The following is a 17,868-nucleotide window of genomic DNA, read 5'->3' as shown; positions in this document are numbered from 1 at the left end:
AAACTCATTTGCATAACAACGCACGGCATACCAAACCGTGTCGTACAACCTACTACGATTAGGTAAAAATTCTCTTTTTTTCTGACTTTAAAATTGAGGGCGCTAAACATAAAATTTACGAGATCGAATACAGGTGGCGGTAAGCAACAGAAGCACTCTCCCGGCCGCATAATAATAATTTATTACCTTAATTATTTTCTATTATAAAGAATTGCAAGATAGCTGATCTACTTCCTAAATATACTAAACCTAACCCTCTAAATAATCTCTCTCAACCTATTTTTTTAAAAAAGAAAGACCTCCAGTGTAATAGGTTGAAGCCTTTACCACTAGACCAAACATTTCGGTTGCCAAACGCTGTTTACACAAATTATTTAATCTCTCTGCATGCTTATATAGCGCCCTCTATAATGTGCCATATTATGTCATAATTATTCTAATGAATTATTCATGATTTTCTGCCTTAATTGGATAGGGAAAAAAATAATGCGGCCCGGCCACAGCCTCGGGGTCGTTTCCACCACATCACCAGATGCATTGATGTTGCTGCCTCATGATGTGTGGTAGGACGTATAATTCTGTGAACCCCAAACACAGTAGCTCGCATAGCTTTAACTCTATTCCAACTACGTGGGACTCGAACCCACGACATTCGTGTTGTTAACACGACGCTCAGTCGACTGAGCTAACCGGTCATCTTGAATATGTATACTCATGACGTAACGATGAAATATGAAAAGCATAAATAAACTATTATCAGTCGTTAATAGTTCAGTCATGCAATTTATGTCGTAACGGATAATTCCCTGTTTCGAGTACTCTAAGTAGCTTGGGTTCGAATCTCCTTGTTTTTTTAATGGAAAATAAATATTGTTTTTCTTTTATTTTAAAAGAGAGATATCGAGAGGGTTAAGTTAATTAAGAAAATATGTAAACTGTCTTTGCGATTCCTACCGTCATATCTCTTAAAGTCGCTATCTACTTTAAAGGATGCCTCTTGCCACAGCAAACGCGCGCTTAGGCTGGTTGCTGCAGGGTTGCTGTCTGGGGGTGCGAACATTGTAGATGATGCGGAACTAATCCCCGACCAGTCTCCTCCCCTTCGGGCTGACCCAGGTCCCCGGAAATAGCAATTTGCATGATTTTTTTGAAATGTGAAACAAAATATATAATACTCGCCATGACTCTCAGCTCCACCATGGTTAGGGTTAAAAATTTTGTACTTATTATACTTGGAAATATGAAAATAAAGATAAACAATGCAGTTCGAACTATTGGATCAAATTCACGTCATAATGGCACTCTTTTTCGGATTTTTTTCATTATATATTATTATATTATTATTTATATTATATATTATATTAAGTCATCAAACTTATTAGACGACTTCTGGTTAAGAAGGAAGTTAAATAAATTATATTTAGAAAATAAATTTTGTAAGCGAATCCTTTCTTTATGTTGAAACTATGAAAATTATAACATATTTTGCTATCGATGATACGATAATAATGATTAATATTGTTGAAATAATTATGATGTCAGTCAATTGACTTTCTTTTGACTATGATGATGTGAAATGATGATAAAAAATATTGTGTTCACGCCCTCTATCTTTCACTTTACGAACATAATTTTGCTGACGTCTTTTCTTCTGTGTAATTTTCGTCAATGGGGAATACCGCTAGGCTATACGAAAAACGAATGGATTATTAGATGTTAATTTGACAATGTTAAAGTGTTTAGCGTGAGTTTTTATTCATTTTTTTGCAAAATATATAAATCTGTGATAAAGAATGATGTAAAAATAAATTGTATATTGCTGTGATTTTATTATTTTCAAGGATGTATGTTGTATAATTTAGGCCCACCGGACTCATCTTGATTATCGGTTCGGGGCGCGTCAAGCGGCGGCGGTGGAGGTGGTGTATTGGTGGTGCAAGTGAAAGTTGCATAGGTAGGCTGCCTTGAATGAGTAAATGAATATTTGGATTCAATCCATTACTTGTGTGAGAACCATGCGTACCTCCTGCACAATAATATTAATATGCGCTACCATGTGATCTGTGGGCCTTCTTGTTGTGGATCCTTTCTACTGTGCATTGTTGCCTGCCAATCAGTACTCATTATTTTTATAAACCCGACGTATGTAAATGATGAAGTTTACCAACAAATAATATTAATAATAAAATAAACGATAACTAATTTCTTTGTGTACTTTTACCATTTTATCGAATATTTTAGAGAATTATGCTGCTGCGCTGCATGTGTCATGCGCTGACGACTCAGTAGTTCAGAGATTCCCCTTTTTTATAACACGACATTGTAAATGATGACGTTTTTGAATACTAATAATAAAATGAACGATAATTAATTTTTCCTATGAGTACTAAAGATCAAAACTGAGTTTATATTTCAGGGAATAGTATTAGTAGTAAATAAATATTTTGACACATGACATATTCAACAATGCTTACACAATCTGGCAGCCGAAATGAACAATACATATTTTGTCCTTGTTGACATGCTATGAATTTGGTCATTCCATAACCGGCAGCCGAAATGATCAGACACCTTATTTAACCAAGGTCCCTAGTCTAGGGCTACATATTGAATGTTATACAATATTGTAAGGAAGTATATAAGGTCTGAGGTTATGGTCCCAAAATCCCCTTATAGTACATAGCTACCCCTTGTGACGTCACACACTGCATTCCTTACCTCTCGATAATAGATAGAGGGCGCTGTTGGCCTACTGTAAAAAAAACACAACCTCCCATTTTTTTAACTTCAGATGTTGGCATGTACAGTATGTTGTTACTATGTTAGGGGGAAATAAATGAAAACTTTATTTATATTTATATAAAAAGTATTAAATTATAGACTGTTATCTGGGTCACAGTCTAATTTATGGAGGAGGAATAAATTAAGCATTCTAGATTTGAAATTGATTAGTTTTCTAAGATTTTGTCTAAGATTACAATTCTGGAAATTACTACTTAACTTGAACAGTATTTAATCACAGAATATTGAATTGAGTTTTTTCACTACTAACTCTGGTCAAATTATTGGGTTTATGAATATTGAATATTAAAATGTTTAAACAGTGCATATTACATATTTGTTTTTGAATATTATTTGATGAAATTATATTATAATAAAATAGAATATTATTTTTTGAAGCCATTGTAACACTGAATGTTAAAAATAATACAGATTAAAAATATAAAGTATGAGGATGCCGTCCTACAGTACATGAAGTCATTGGTCACTGATTTTGATGGTGGCCAGTATAAATATGTTGACTGAATTGAATTTTCTCAAAAATAAATGAATATTTCTGACCATTAAAAAATATTCGAAAATTTCTTTTACAGTCCAGAGGCTGTAAGTGTAAAAATATATAGTAGATAGATATAAATATTATTTATGCATTTTACAGGTACAGTATAATTTGCTTGATAACATATTGATTTTGTGATGACATCATCATGCATATGTCAGCCATTGAACAGTTCTGATTGGCTGAATCAATGTTTTTGAATAATCTATTTTTAGTTATGACTTCATGGCTGGGACATCCCTTTAATGGGAATTTAATCTGACTTGATATTCTATAATGTACAGTATAACTTATAAGTAATATTTGATGTTTTATAGCAGTTAATGGAATATTAGTCATCGTAGTCTATTACATGATGTCAAATGCTTAGATAAATGGTGAATTAAATTAATTTTGAAAACTGCTGTATACAGCATTACATAAAATGTATACCCAACTGTACACGACTTAATTTATTTTACAATAGAGGAGAGTATTATTAGATGATGAGTGTACATTTTGCTCATGACTTGCTCATGATCAATCTGATCAATATGAATCTTGCTACAGTACATTACTTAAGAGTTGCTCATGATGAAATATTTAAAATGATGTGAGGTATCAGTAAAGTAGATGTCAGTAAATTTTTCAAGATGAGTAGAGTGTCCAGTACAAGGGGTCATCAGCTAAACATAAAGAAAACAAAAGTAAAATCGAAAGCAAGACAGAATATGTTCTCTATAAGAACTATAAATTGTTGGAAATCTTTGCCAAAATATTTGATTGAATTTTAAACCAATTTAAAACCGCACTAAAAAAGCACTGGTCTAAACCACCCGTTAAAATACAGCTGATATAAGGAGAATATGTTCAGATCCAGGTAGATCATCAAGATGATGAATGTAAAACATATTAATTTAATATTCATCATTTGATTTAAAAATTAAACTATACAAAGACTGATGAAAATGGTATACATTGAGAATAGAAAGTATAAAAATAATTGTGCCAAATACATTGAAGAAAATGAAGCTTCAGCCCGTGTGTTGTTTAGAATGAACTTTAGGCTACCTGATTATTAATGATAATATATTGACATACATAATTATTGGACATTAGATGACAGACCTTACTGACTCACTAACGCTTTATATAGAATATATTTTCTGGTTACAAAAGAATTCCATAGGTGTTATTCATAAGCTAGAAGCCCAGACGAGTTTACTTCTTTTATTGACATTGTTTTTTAGCGTACAGGATAGGTTGGGTATCCTTCACTAATTGGATAACAAGTCGTTAATTAACTGTGGGAAAAGGGGCTTCCGACCTGTCAAATTTCATAATCATTTTATAGCTCAGTGTCGGGCAAATATTTTCATGATTGGAAAAATTGTTCATGGATAGACGACATACTGTATGACTGTGATGTATACATAAACGTTGTCAAAGTAGAAGCCTACTGATCTGAATGGTCATCTCAAGGAACTACTTAATTTTGCTGATTGAAACTCTCATTTGGAATGGCAATGAGATCAGTTTGATATGGGAATTTTGTTCAGTGATGGAGTACAGGTCACGTTAGTTTACATGGTAAAAATAATTATTCATATCATACTGTTGCGTAGTAGTACTTGCAGTAATATCATTAGCCAAGGTGCTGTAGTTGTAAATGTATTTTCTACTGTAATTACTGATCGACCATTTAATTATAATATTTTTTAAAGTAGTATTCTTTTGAAAATTATGAATACTGTATTCAAATTGGTGTAGTGTATGGTAATTAAAGGGCTAATTTATAATTAATTATTGTTATATAATATTTAAATTTACAGCAATTGGAATAATTATTATTAAAACAGTAGAACTTCTCTTTTCGGACAACTCTCAATAAACGAATGAGGGATGTTTTACACTAAGGCCAATCCCTATTCAGGAGACACACCTATTAAGGTGACATTTTACTCTTTCTTCTAAAGTATTGTAATGTTTGTTATTTGTAAATTACATCATGTACTCAAGTTAAGTAAAGACTTGTAATAATAATAATAATATGTAGAACTACTGTATGAATAAATATTTATTGTTTATTTTAATAATAATAATAAATGATACCTTTCCATTCAAATTCTATCAATATACAGTATTCATAATATGCTGATCATGCTTTTAGTAGCCATTGTGTAATTTAAAATCAATAGTTGTACAGTGCATTGACTTTGACCTTTGAACCTGATAATGATCACTTTTTCCAGGAACTGTTTGTTGTTGTAGGTACATAGCATTAGTCTTTGATTAAGTCCATCTGCATTTGCACCATTTACTACAGTAGTTTCTATAATCTGTCCATTAAAACTCAACTTGGATAATAATGAATACCTACTGTATGTATGTAGTAGTATAGGACATATCATGCTATGCTAGATAAACTAGTGAGTGTACAAACAGCAATATCTGTCAATTCTCATCAAATCATAACTGGAAAAAATCCTAATGATACATTTATTTTAAAATATGAAATAACAACAGCTAGATATTTAACTTTTATTTTTACTTTGCTGATTCACTACAGTAGACACATAATAAATATTCAACTATTATTACAAATAGAAAAATGCTACAAATAATGTTAAATGTGTGAAAATAGGATGACATTGAATGAATAGCAATAATGAGAATTGAAATTTAAGAGCCAGCTAGTGAGTTTAATTTCCGGTTATGTAATGTGTCTGTATTTTAATTATGTGTAGCATTCAATATCGTAACCATAATGGGCAATATTACAAAGCACTGTTGTGAATTGGAAGATGTAGGGTCTGTGTACTCTATATACAGAGGGTGTACTGTACATTAAACAGTACTAACTACTGTATGCTGTTTGTATGACTAAATTAATTAATGTTAGAATTTAGTAAAGAAGATACAGGGTACACTGTATAAGCTTTTTTTTTTAAAGATTCTTGTTTTGGTTTTATTATGGCCAATATTTCAGTAATCTCTAGCACAATTTTATAAAGATTCTTTAAAGAAGTACTTATACTGTACTTAGTACAGCCAGTAGCCCCAGCAAGATTGGGAGCCATCTGAAAAAATAAGAGAATTAAGCATCATACACAAAATTTTAAAAAGAATATGACTGAGCCTTCAAATATTTCGTCAACATTATTATTTTTATGATTCATAATTGTTGAACAATGAATTTGTTTAATTAGATACGGTATTAACAAAAATATTATAAACTCTGTTTACAAATCTACCACAGCTGATAAATGTTGCGCGATAACATGTTTACAATATTGTGAATTTTACAATAGAATTTTAAAATGAATAACAATTTTGAGGTAACTACAGTATAAATTGTTTAGTCACCCTATTATTTGAACCCTGTGATTGGTCAGTGGTTTTGTATAAATTATTACCCACATTATACTGAGACAAACAGAGACAAGGCCATTGACCTACAGTACTGTAGCTATTTAAACACTATATTGATGATTGGAAACCAATATTCTAATTTCCAATTTAAAAGGTTTGTTCTACATATATTTTTGTTATTGTTAATAATTTGTTTTTGTGTATGTTTTGATTTATAACATATTATCAAATGGTTACAGTGTGGCAGGCAGGACAGGGTCATAATTGGAATAATCTTAAGCTACAGTAGCAGCAACCCCAAACTTGACATTATTTTTCTTCAATTATTGTTTGTTGCCATTTCTTGATTGAAATGAATTCTAATATAAAACTAGAATTTAATTCGTCACTTTGACGAATTATAGGTGATCATTTTTATCATTTTACTGAAATTAATTTTTTTTAAACATGCACGTACGTTAACATACGATCGGAAAATGTTGATGTATGCCATCCTATTATATGCTTATAGTGCTGAGTTGTGCCTATACGCCATATACAATATGTACAGTATATACTGTATATCTATATACAGTGTAGCATAGGTGAAATTACGGGACACACATGTTCTAATTTTTTGGCATGATGATGATGATAAACTTTAAGATGACAATTTCGAAAGATAATTAATTGAGCAAAAAAATATAAGATTTGGAAAAAAATTTGGCACGTAGAAGCGCTGTGCGCGCTCTTTGAATTGTGTATAACTTTGACGAAAAATATGAAAAAACTACTTTTTCACTTCAACTGGCCATATGTTAACGTCACAACATCCGATAGGCTTAATTTTTATATGAATTAATATCTACATTTCATCAGCTTTCATAATAAATTATAATCATCAAGGTAACCTTCAATTCTGAAGAGCTGTAAGATATTCAAATTTACTGCGAAGGTGAAATTACACGGCCTACGTTATTCAAGTTTTTACGCGTGATGACGTCATTAAAATGAAGATAGTGTCAACTCATGATAAAGATAATTAATTAAGCAAGCACATACTGAAAGTTGTGCGAAATTCGAGCACACATAACCAAGATGCGCTCTGTTGAATGTGATAATCTACACAAAAAGATAACAAATCCTAATTTTTAAATTCAAGTGGCCATTTGATGACGTCAAAACATTTTGTACGTAAAATGTGTACATGAATTCATATCTACAACTCAATGGCTTCCAGAATAAGTTAAAAAAATCGGGGGTCATCTTGCATTCTGAAGAATTATTTTCATTTTAAAAAAGACCTATTTTTCACCATTTTCAGAACTTTTGTAAAATTAATGTGCGCATTTTGTCATTTTTAACGTGCTCGTATAGCGTTATTTTAAGTCGGAACTGACTCAAATTTGGTGAATGTACTAAGGATGGTGAGTAGAATGAGATTTGTAAAAAAAATTCATGTTTTTTACGCTTTTTAAGTATCGCGCGCGCAAAAACGCATTTTTGCGCAGTAATTTTTTGAAACACGCAAATGGCCTAATTCATGCTCTAAATTGATCAAAACTTAATTTTGAGCGTTTTAAATTTTAAACGCGCGATATCACGCGCATGAACCTACGTGCGCGTGCATTTTTATTTGCTAATATTTTTACCCTTGATCTGAAGTTTACGTGTAGTGAATTTCATTAATATGTGATAATGAATTATGGAGATATGATTGATAATGTGATTTCGCAAAATGGCGTATAAATGTCGTCACGGATGAGTGATCACGCTGGAAAGCTTATTAGGATTAAGTTATATTATTTGAAAGATATTCTGAAATTTTTGTAATCATTGACATTAAACTTTTTGAGATAATTGTTACACAAAATAGTGTACAGAAACAATAAAAAGAAAAAAAAAAATAATAATAAAGATTTTATACAATAACAATAGGTGATCATTTTATTCTAAATGATCACCTAATAAAATTGGCATAATTGGTTTTATAATAAAGATGATTTGATAAATACAGTAGGCGTAATATACCTGAGATTGTATTTATAAACACATCAGGCAAAGAACATTAATTCTTATTATATAAATGTTTTAACTTCTGATTTATAATCCGTAGAATTTTGTTGGAATGTTTTAACTTTTTATTAGATACCTTTCGGTTTTAAAAGGCATATTCAACAGGGTTTTTTTCGTACTGTTTACTCCCTTAATTCTCTTAAAATGTACAGGCATTGATTTTTAAATGTCATGTGAGGTGCATTACCGTAATTCAGTATGTTATTACTTATTAATTCACAATTTATCTTTAAAAATTATTACATTTTTATGTATTCATATGGTGAAAAGAGCCCAGCATGCAATGCACAATGATGTGCGTTGTTGTCTAACTCGTGCATCACATATTGTAACAGTATTTTAGTCTCATGGCTACACATCCTGGATGTTCGCTCATGAATTATTCATGAATATACGTCTGTAACCTTTGACTCTAATGGTCGAATAAGACAATAACATACTGTTGAAAATCTTATGTTGTAAAAACTGATAAAATCAACTGGAAACTAGAATTTAATTCGTCACTTTGACGAATTATAGGTGATCATTTTTATCATTTTACTGAAATTAATTTTTTTTAAACATGCACGTACGTTAACATACGATCGGAAAATGTTGATGTATGCCATCCTATTATATGCTTATAGTGCTGAGTTGTGCCTATATGCCATATACAATATGTACAGTATATACTGTATATCTATATACAGTGTAGCATAGGTGAAATTACGGGACACACATGTTCTAATTTTTTGGCATGATGACGTTATCAAACTAAACTTTAAGATGACAATTTCGAAAGATAATTAATTGAGCAAAAAAATATAAGATTTGGAAAAAAATTTGGCACGTAGAAGCGCTGTGCGCGCTCTTTGAATTGTGTATAACTTTGACGAAAAATATGAAAAAACTACTTTTTCACTTCAACTGGCCATATGTTAACGTCACAACATCCGATAGGCTTAATTTTTATATGAATTAATATCTACATTTCATCAGCTTTCATAATAAATTATAATCATCAAGGTAACCTTCAATTCTGAAGAGCAGTAAGATATTCAAATTTACTGCGAAGGTGAAATTACACGGCCTAGGTTATTCAAGTTTTTACGCGTGATGACGTCATTAAAATGAAAATAGTGTCAACTCATGATAAAGATAATTAATTAAGCAAGCACATACTGAAAGTTGTGCGAAATTCGAGCACACATAACCAAGATGCGCTCTGTTGAATGTGATAATCTACACAAAAAGATAACAAATCCTAATTTTTAAATTCAAGTGGCCATTTGATGACGTCAAAACATTTTGTACGTAAAATGTGTACATGAATTCATATCTACAACTCAATGGCTTCCAGAATAAGTTAAAAAAATCGGGGGTCATCTTGCATTCTGAAGAATTATTTTCATTTTAAAAAAGACCTATTTTTCACCATTTTCAGAACTTTTGTAAAATTAATGTGCGCATTTTGTCATTTTTAACGTGCTCGTATAGCGTTATTTTAAGTCGGAACTGACTCAAATTTGGTGAATGTACTAAGGATGGTGAGTAGAATGAGATTTGTAAAAAAAATTCATGTTTTTTACGCTTTTTAAGTATCGCGCGCGCAAAAACGCATTTTTGCGCAGTAATTTTTTGAAACACGCAAATGGCCTAATTCATGCTCTAAATTGATCAAAACTTAATTTTGAGCGTTTTAAATTTTTAACGCGCGATATCACGCGCATGAACCTACGTGCGCGTGCGTTTTTATTTGCTAATATTTTTACCCTTGATCTGAAGTTTACGTGTAGTGAATTTCATTAATATGTGATAATGAATTATGGAGATATGATTGATAATGTGATTTCGCAAAATGGCGTATAAATGTCGTCACGGATGAGTGATCATGCTGGAAAGCTTATTAGGATTAAGTTATATTATTTGAAAGATATTCTGAAATTTTTGTAATCATTGACATTAAACTTTTTGAGATAATTGTTACACAAAATAGTGTACAGAAACAATAAAAAGAAAAAAAAAAATAATAATAAAGATTTTATACAATAACAATAGGTGATCATTTTATTCTAAATGATCACCTAAAAATGTATGTACATTTTTTATGTTATTCAATAATTAGAAATAGCTTTTGTAGTTTATTTTCATACTATAATTTCATTTTTAAACAAATATTACAACAAAACTAAATGTGTAATATTTTTTGACTTTTTGTAGATTATCATATGAAGTATTTTATTAAAGAAAGTGAAGCCGGCACTCTTATTCTGCTGGGAATTAAGCTTTTAAAACACCATACATTACTAGCCACTTCGTGTGAACTGACAGGACACACAGAGAGTCAAAATTGACACTGACTGACTAAAATTTTGAGTTGAGAAACCTACTAAACCTAACTACCCAGTAGCCTACCACAACAGAGAGTGTACAATAGCTGCCTGTCATTTTTCGTTCATCCGAATATGGTACGGTAAGTATGTGTTTGTTGTATGCGCCTGTGTTTGAGTTATTTCGCTTGTAATGTCTCGTCTGCTGGTACAACACTGATGAGGTATGCGCCACTTTGGCTAATCACTAATTAATTCTTCTTGTAATAAACAGCCTATAATTCTTACAATAAATATAGCACATTTTTTGGGGAAATTAATTGGAGTTACTGTTGTAGGTGTACAGTGTTAGTCATTTTCTAAATCTTGTATTGCTTGTTTTTTAATATACTACTTAATTTTCATTAATGTTAATTGTTAGTTTAGATATATGCATACTGTGTAGTTAAGCCCATCCTATCCAGTACAATACTGAGATGTGGGCATAAGTCCATCCTACAGTACAATACTGAGGTATGGTTATAAGCACATCCTAGTCCTACAGTACAATTTACCTGTTCTGGTGGTGTACTAAGTTTTAAAGAACTTCAAATTTGTCCATTTTCATAATACTGTTTCAATTTCATTACATTTTTTATAATTGAATAGGAAGTATCTTTAATCTATAATATTGCTTTTGTAATGTTAATGATCGGTGACCTTTTGTTTTAGTTTTATCTGTCTTCCTTAATCTAAGCTAATCTTTCTACCAGGATACTAAACTTGCAGAGTAATATCAGGGCTGGTAATATATTCCTATCAATTTTGTTTCAAATTTATCAGTCTACAAATTGTAAGTCATCTTTCACACACTACACTGTATACAGTAGCCTATAGTAATATAAACTGACCATTGGGACTCAATTCTCAGTCAATTTTTTGTCAAGTAGCTATGTTATTCTCATTTTACACCATTTTATTTATTTGGTAATGGTATGTAGTGTTCAGTATGTGATCGTAGATAAACTGAATATTCGAGTGAATGTTTTTTTATCTGATAAAGTCAAACAAATAAGCATTAATTTTGACTGCATGAATGGTGTTCTGACAACACACACTCATTAAAAAGATTAACTGCGCAACCTACTGTGTCTTGTCGTAAATGAACATTGAAACAATTCATCATTGAATGTATTGTTAGTATTCTGAGTAAAGGTAGTGCTTGTCAGGTTAACACAAGTTATCTTATTTTCGTCATATTAATTTATTTCCAGGAGATAACATACTCTACACTGTATAGTTCAAACTGGGTAAACATTATCAGAAGTTGTACCCACAAAATCTCGGGAAAATCTAAGGTTTTATTCAAATTTTTAAACCAATGTTTTACAATACATAGGGAGTGGACATGTTTGTATGCAAGCATGCAATTTATGATATTAAATATTTGTACAGCAGTACTTTATTACACAATAGGAATATTGTTTAATTTCTAGAATTGACAATAATTACATAAGTAAGCCTAAAGTGTAGCTGTATTGGTGGCCGATTGTCTGTAGGCAGCTAGCATGAATCTGCTACCCACACATTCCATAAATCATCCTCACAACAGAGCTCAAGCTCATGCCTAGTTTTTTTGCTACATTTATTACATGACCTTTGACATTTCAGGGTGTTTTCTATCTAAGCTTAAATCTAATTGCTTCCTATGATGGCGTTTAAAACCGTTATTATACTCTATATTATTACAGTAGCTTTAGTATTGTTTCACAGAGGAACTAGACTTGATACTGTGTTCCGTTAAAGGTGTTCTTTGTTAATAGAAGGTAGACAAAGAATATGATTATGCTAATTGCTACAGAAAGGGAAATTGAGTAGAGATTGCGTTCATAGATTAACATAGATATTCAAAAAGAAAGTTCAAATCGCTGAAAAAAATTTATTTTTAAAGATACAGAAATTATCAATTGAACTTGCACTAGTTTAAAAAAAATATTGAATGTTTAAATTCCTGGGCGGTTAAAGCAAAGCACCATTATTCATAACCGTTACAATTACCTGGTTGCAGAACAAACAGTGTTCTATAGGACAATCATGCATGTCATAAAGTCTCTTTTGCACCTTGCACCTGGATTTAAACTCACAAATATCCCTCACCCAAAAGAGGATACCTGCATTTATGAGAGGAAATTCAGTTTAGCATAGATAATAAGTTAGCAATGTAAGCTTTAATTTATTATTATTGTTACTGTTACTGTAAATGAACACCAGGTAAAATACAATTTTTGCATTAAAATTTAAATACTGTATTTTTTCTTTCATAAAGTAACTGTAGAAAACCAGTTGTGCTGCATGAGTTTTATTTTAATATTACTGTAGAGTAAAGCACAGCCAATACAATTGTAAGCTTGGATACAGTTTAGAATATTGTGTTAAGGATTAAACACTTTAGTTTACAATAAAAGCTACCTGTGGACAGATCACCTTGTTGAATAAGGAACCAGGAAGGAACTCATAAAAAACAGGTTTTGCCTGATCTTAAAATATGTCAAAAACAGGGACATAAATTGCATAGCTTACTATCCTATGCTTTAAGTATTGACTGAACATATGTTTCAGTTTTGAGAGAATTTGTACAGAACATTTCATTATGAAGCATAGCAACTGAATATTGGTAATTCAATTATATCCTACCAGTTTGCCAAATCAATTTGAATTAATTAGGTGATCATTTAGAATAAAATGATCACCTATTGTTATTGTATAAAATCTTTATTATTATTTTTTTTTTTCTTTTTATTGTTTCTGTACACTATTTTGTGTAACAATTATCTCAAAAAGTTTAATGTCAATAATTACAAAAATTTCAGAATATCTTTCAAATAATATAACTTAATCCTAATAAGCTTTCCAGCGTGATCACTCATCCGTGACGACATTTATACGCCATTTTGCGAAATCACATTATCAATCATATCTCCATAATTCATTATCACATATTAATGAAATTCACTACACGTAAACTTCAGATCAAGGGTAAAAATATTAGCAAATAAAAACGCACGCGCACGTAGGTTCATGCGCGTGATATCGCGCGTTAAAAATTTAAAACGCTCAAAATTAAGTTTTGATCAATTTAGAGCATGAATTAGGCCATTTGCGTGTTTCAAAAAATTACTGCGCAAAAATGCGTTTTTGCGAGCGCGATACTTAAAAAGCGTAAAAAACATGAATTTTTTTTACAAATCTCATTCTACTCACCATCCTTAGTACATTCACCAAATTTGAGTCAGTTCCGACTTAAAATAACGCTATACGAGCACGTTAAAAATGACAAAGTGCGCACATTAATTTTACAAAAGTTCTGAAAATGGTGAAAAATAGGTCTTTTTTAAAATGAAAATAATTCTTCAGAATGCAAGATGACCCCCGATTTTTTTAACTTATTCTGGAAGCCATTGAGTTGTAGATATGAATTCATGTACACATTTTACGTACAAAATGTTTTGACGTCATCAAATGGCCACTTGAATTTAAAAATTAGGATTTGTTATCTTTTTGTGTAGATTATCACATTCAACAGAGCGCATCTTGGTTATGTGTGCTCGAATTTCGCACAACTTTCAGTATGTGCTTGCTTAATTAATTATCTTTATCATGAGTTGACACTATCTTCATTTTAATGACGTCATCACGCGTAAAAACTTGAATAACGTAGGCCGTGTAATTTCACCTTCGCAGTAAATTTGAATATCTTACAGCTCTTCAGAATTGAAGGTTACCTTGATGATTATAATTTATTATGAAAGCTGATGAAATGTAGATATTAATTCATATAAAAATTAAGCCTATCGGATGTTGTGACGTTAACATATGGCCAGTTGAAGTGAAAAAGTAGTTTTTTCATATTTTTCGTCAAAGTTATACACAATTCAAAGAGCGCGCACAGCGCTTCTACGTGCCAAATTTTTTTCCAAATCTTATATTTTTTTGCTCAATTAATTATCTTTCGAAATTGTCATCTTAAAGTTTAGTTTGATAACGTCATCATGCCAAAAAATTAGAACATGTGTGTCCCGTAATTTCACCTATGCTACACTGTATATAGATATACAGTATATACTGTACATATTGTATATGGCATATAGGCACAACTCAGCTCTATAAGAATATAATAGGATGGCATACATCAACATTTTCCGATCGTATGTTAACGTACGTGCATGTTTAAAAAAAAATCAGTAAAATGATAAAAATGATCACCTATAATTCGTCAAAGTGACGAATTAAATTCTAGTTGATAATGGAAAATTGTTTAAAAAAAGTATACAATAAGAAATAAAAATTAATAATGTATTACAAAACTAAAGTTTAAATATTTAAAATGTTCTTGATTTTCAATAAAAACAGCGGCTAGGATTTATTTACAAAGGAGGTCATGAATACAAAGACGTCTTGACATGATGAACTTTAGTAACAATTAGGTCATCATTCATTAGTGAGAAAAACACCAAAGATAAACTATTATAAGAATAGATCAAAGCATACACTCACACAATGCACAACATTTATCTCCTACTATACAAAGGAATCTTAAATTATGTATAGAAACAAATGCTTCACTGCACGTGTCGTCGATTGATCTATCCCACAGTGCATTGCACATCATAACTTTGCTTAGCATTTGCTTATTGTAGCCAGACAGGAATATTATATTATCGTTTGCTAAAAGTACTGTACTGTAGATATTTGCAAGAATTTTTAGAAAGTATATTTGTAAGAGTATTTTACGTTTGTCTGATGGTGGTTGTTGACCTTTAACCTTCCATAACAATGTCTAATCATTTTTACAAGAAAGTGACTGTGAGTAGCGAATTCAAATAATTGCATGGTCATTGTTTTACAGTTAACGTAATAAAATTATAATCAAAATGGTCAAGCATGTGTTAATAGGTTCTACAGTAGGAAGACAATTCTGCTACAGTAGTTTCTGTACTATAGTGTACAGTACATAATATTGTGATTATATTAATTATACAGTGGTATGCGAGTGTAAACAACAGTACTGTATACTGAATTCATGAATATAGGCCTACTTATTGCTTTATTTAGGTATTCATTATATCTCCTTACAATTACTGTACAGTAGGCCCCTCCTCTTTTCTTTTGGATAAATTACCAAAGTGTGGAGAATATTTGTTGGTTAACTTTTGTAGGTGACATAACACCTAGACCACTTATAAACAGCTATTGTTTAAAGCAAATAACTTCTGGAAAACCACTTTGGGGGATGTATGTTTACACAGAATTTTGGTAAATAATAATTTTATTTGATAGAGAGCTGTTGATAAGAGTGTACAGTATATGTTTAAAAATAGAATTGAGATTTTACAAACTATTAAAATAGTGTGAATTGTTTGATTGTTAAAGAATGAATTGGTAATAATTGAAGGTTGCAATAATAAATACTGTATCTATTGCAACCCTAACCCTCAAATTTTTTTTGTGAATCAGCTAGCTAATTGTTACAAAATTATGGACAACCTTTAAAAGCAGCTTATTAAAATACTTGGAAAGACATTATTTATGATATGAATGATCTCTTTACAGACTTGCCATATATGGTAAATGAAATGCATAATAAAATGATATTACTAAAATATTAAATTGTGTAACCATAGTTATTAATACAATACAAGGGCATCATAATTACAATAGCCATTAACATAAAAGGCTGACACGTCCCATATTACTGGTGGTGATAAAATTAGTTTTCTTGGATAAGGATTACTATTAATAATAGGTCCAGAAGTACACAATTTGTATAGTAATGGTTTTATTAAAATAAACAAAACGAGTTGAGTGATACGTCCTGGATAACTGGTTTAGGCAGCCCTTGTCATGTTCAGAGACTACCTGTAGTGGATACATGACCCTTTGGATTGTAATTTAAACATTATGCAATGTTTCACCTAGGACCTTACATTAAAATCTGAATACGCCTTAAAAACATAGTGTTGCCCCAAAGCTCTGCTAACTTTTCTGGCTGTTTTACTTTATCATTTTGATTTAGCTTTTCGCTTTTTTTTGTATCTCCATTGAGATCCAGCCACTGATACCCACAGCATTGTCATTTTTTCAGTAATTTGCCTTTGGATTTTAAAATATAAATACAAATTTCTATATTATTTATAAATAAAATACAAATTTTCCAAATTGTATGTCATATTATTTCCTCAATTGTACTTTGTTAAAGGAAATAAAATGTAATACAATAAAAAATCCCATCCCAAAAAAAGAAAAAGTCCCATTTGCTATTTATGTATAAGAATGCCAATTACTATACACCACCGAATACAATACTATTTACATTTACATAGTAATACTAAATAGTATGACTGAGAGGTACAGTATCAGCAGAACGTTCATTAACATACTACGATACAGCTTTTGATATTTTTTTGGTAATTCATATTTATTTATGTATATTTGCTTTTTGTGCATGGCTTTATTTTTTTGGCAGAAGTTTAATTTTCATTTTGCATTTTTCAGTTGTTTTGGTCAATATTTAGTGTTAATATTTATACTTTTACAGTAAGTTTCCTGTTAATTAGTGCTTTTTATTTAATGTATTGATTTTATTCTAATTTGAATTAATATTTAGTTTTGATCACTGCTAATTAATATTATTTAGGATTTTTAATATTATTACAAAACTAGCACTTTTAATTGTCGTGACTTTAATTAACCATTTATTCCTACATTTATTTTGCTACAACTAAACCCTACAGTATATGCACAATTCTGTAATATTACAACTTGCCATGTACTTAC

At 30.7% G+C, this 17,868-nt stretch overlaps 1 protein-coding gene across 5 annotated transcripts in view; it reads left to right on the top strand.

The window, feature by feature from the left end:
- Nucleotides 1-1,658: 1,658 nt before the first annotated feature.
- Nucleotides 1,659-17,868, top strand: part of LOC144845381 (stress-activated protein kinase JNK-like) — a 28,934-nt gene continuing 12,724 nt past the window's right edge. For 2 of the 5 annotated variants that reach the window (XM_078702669.1, XM_078702668.1), the window contains exons 1-2: nt 1,659-1,744; nt 10,946-11,193. In XM_078702669.1, coding sequence (XP_078558795.1) covers nt 11,191-11,193 — 3 coding nt within the window. In that variant the 5' untranslated portion in view covers nt 1,659-1,744; nt 10,946-11,190. Of the gene's footprint in view, nt 1,745-10,945; nt 11,199-17,423; nt 17,499-17,868 lie in introns of those variants that run through there. The other 3 variants (XM_078702670.1, XM_078702671.1, XM_078702672.1) reach the window with 3 other exon arrangements.

This window comes from Antedon bifida, chromosome 6, assembly GCF_963402885.1.
Source record: "Antedon bifida chromosome 6, ecAntBifi1.1, whole genome shotgun sequence".
Classification (NCBI taxonomy): domain Eukaryota; kingdom Metazoa; phylum Echinodermata; class Crinoidea; order Comatulida; family Antedonidae; genus Antedon; species Antedon bifida.
Note: the sequence above shows the minus strand (reverse complement) of the source record. Positions and strands in the feature narration are given on the sequence as shown.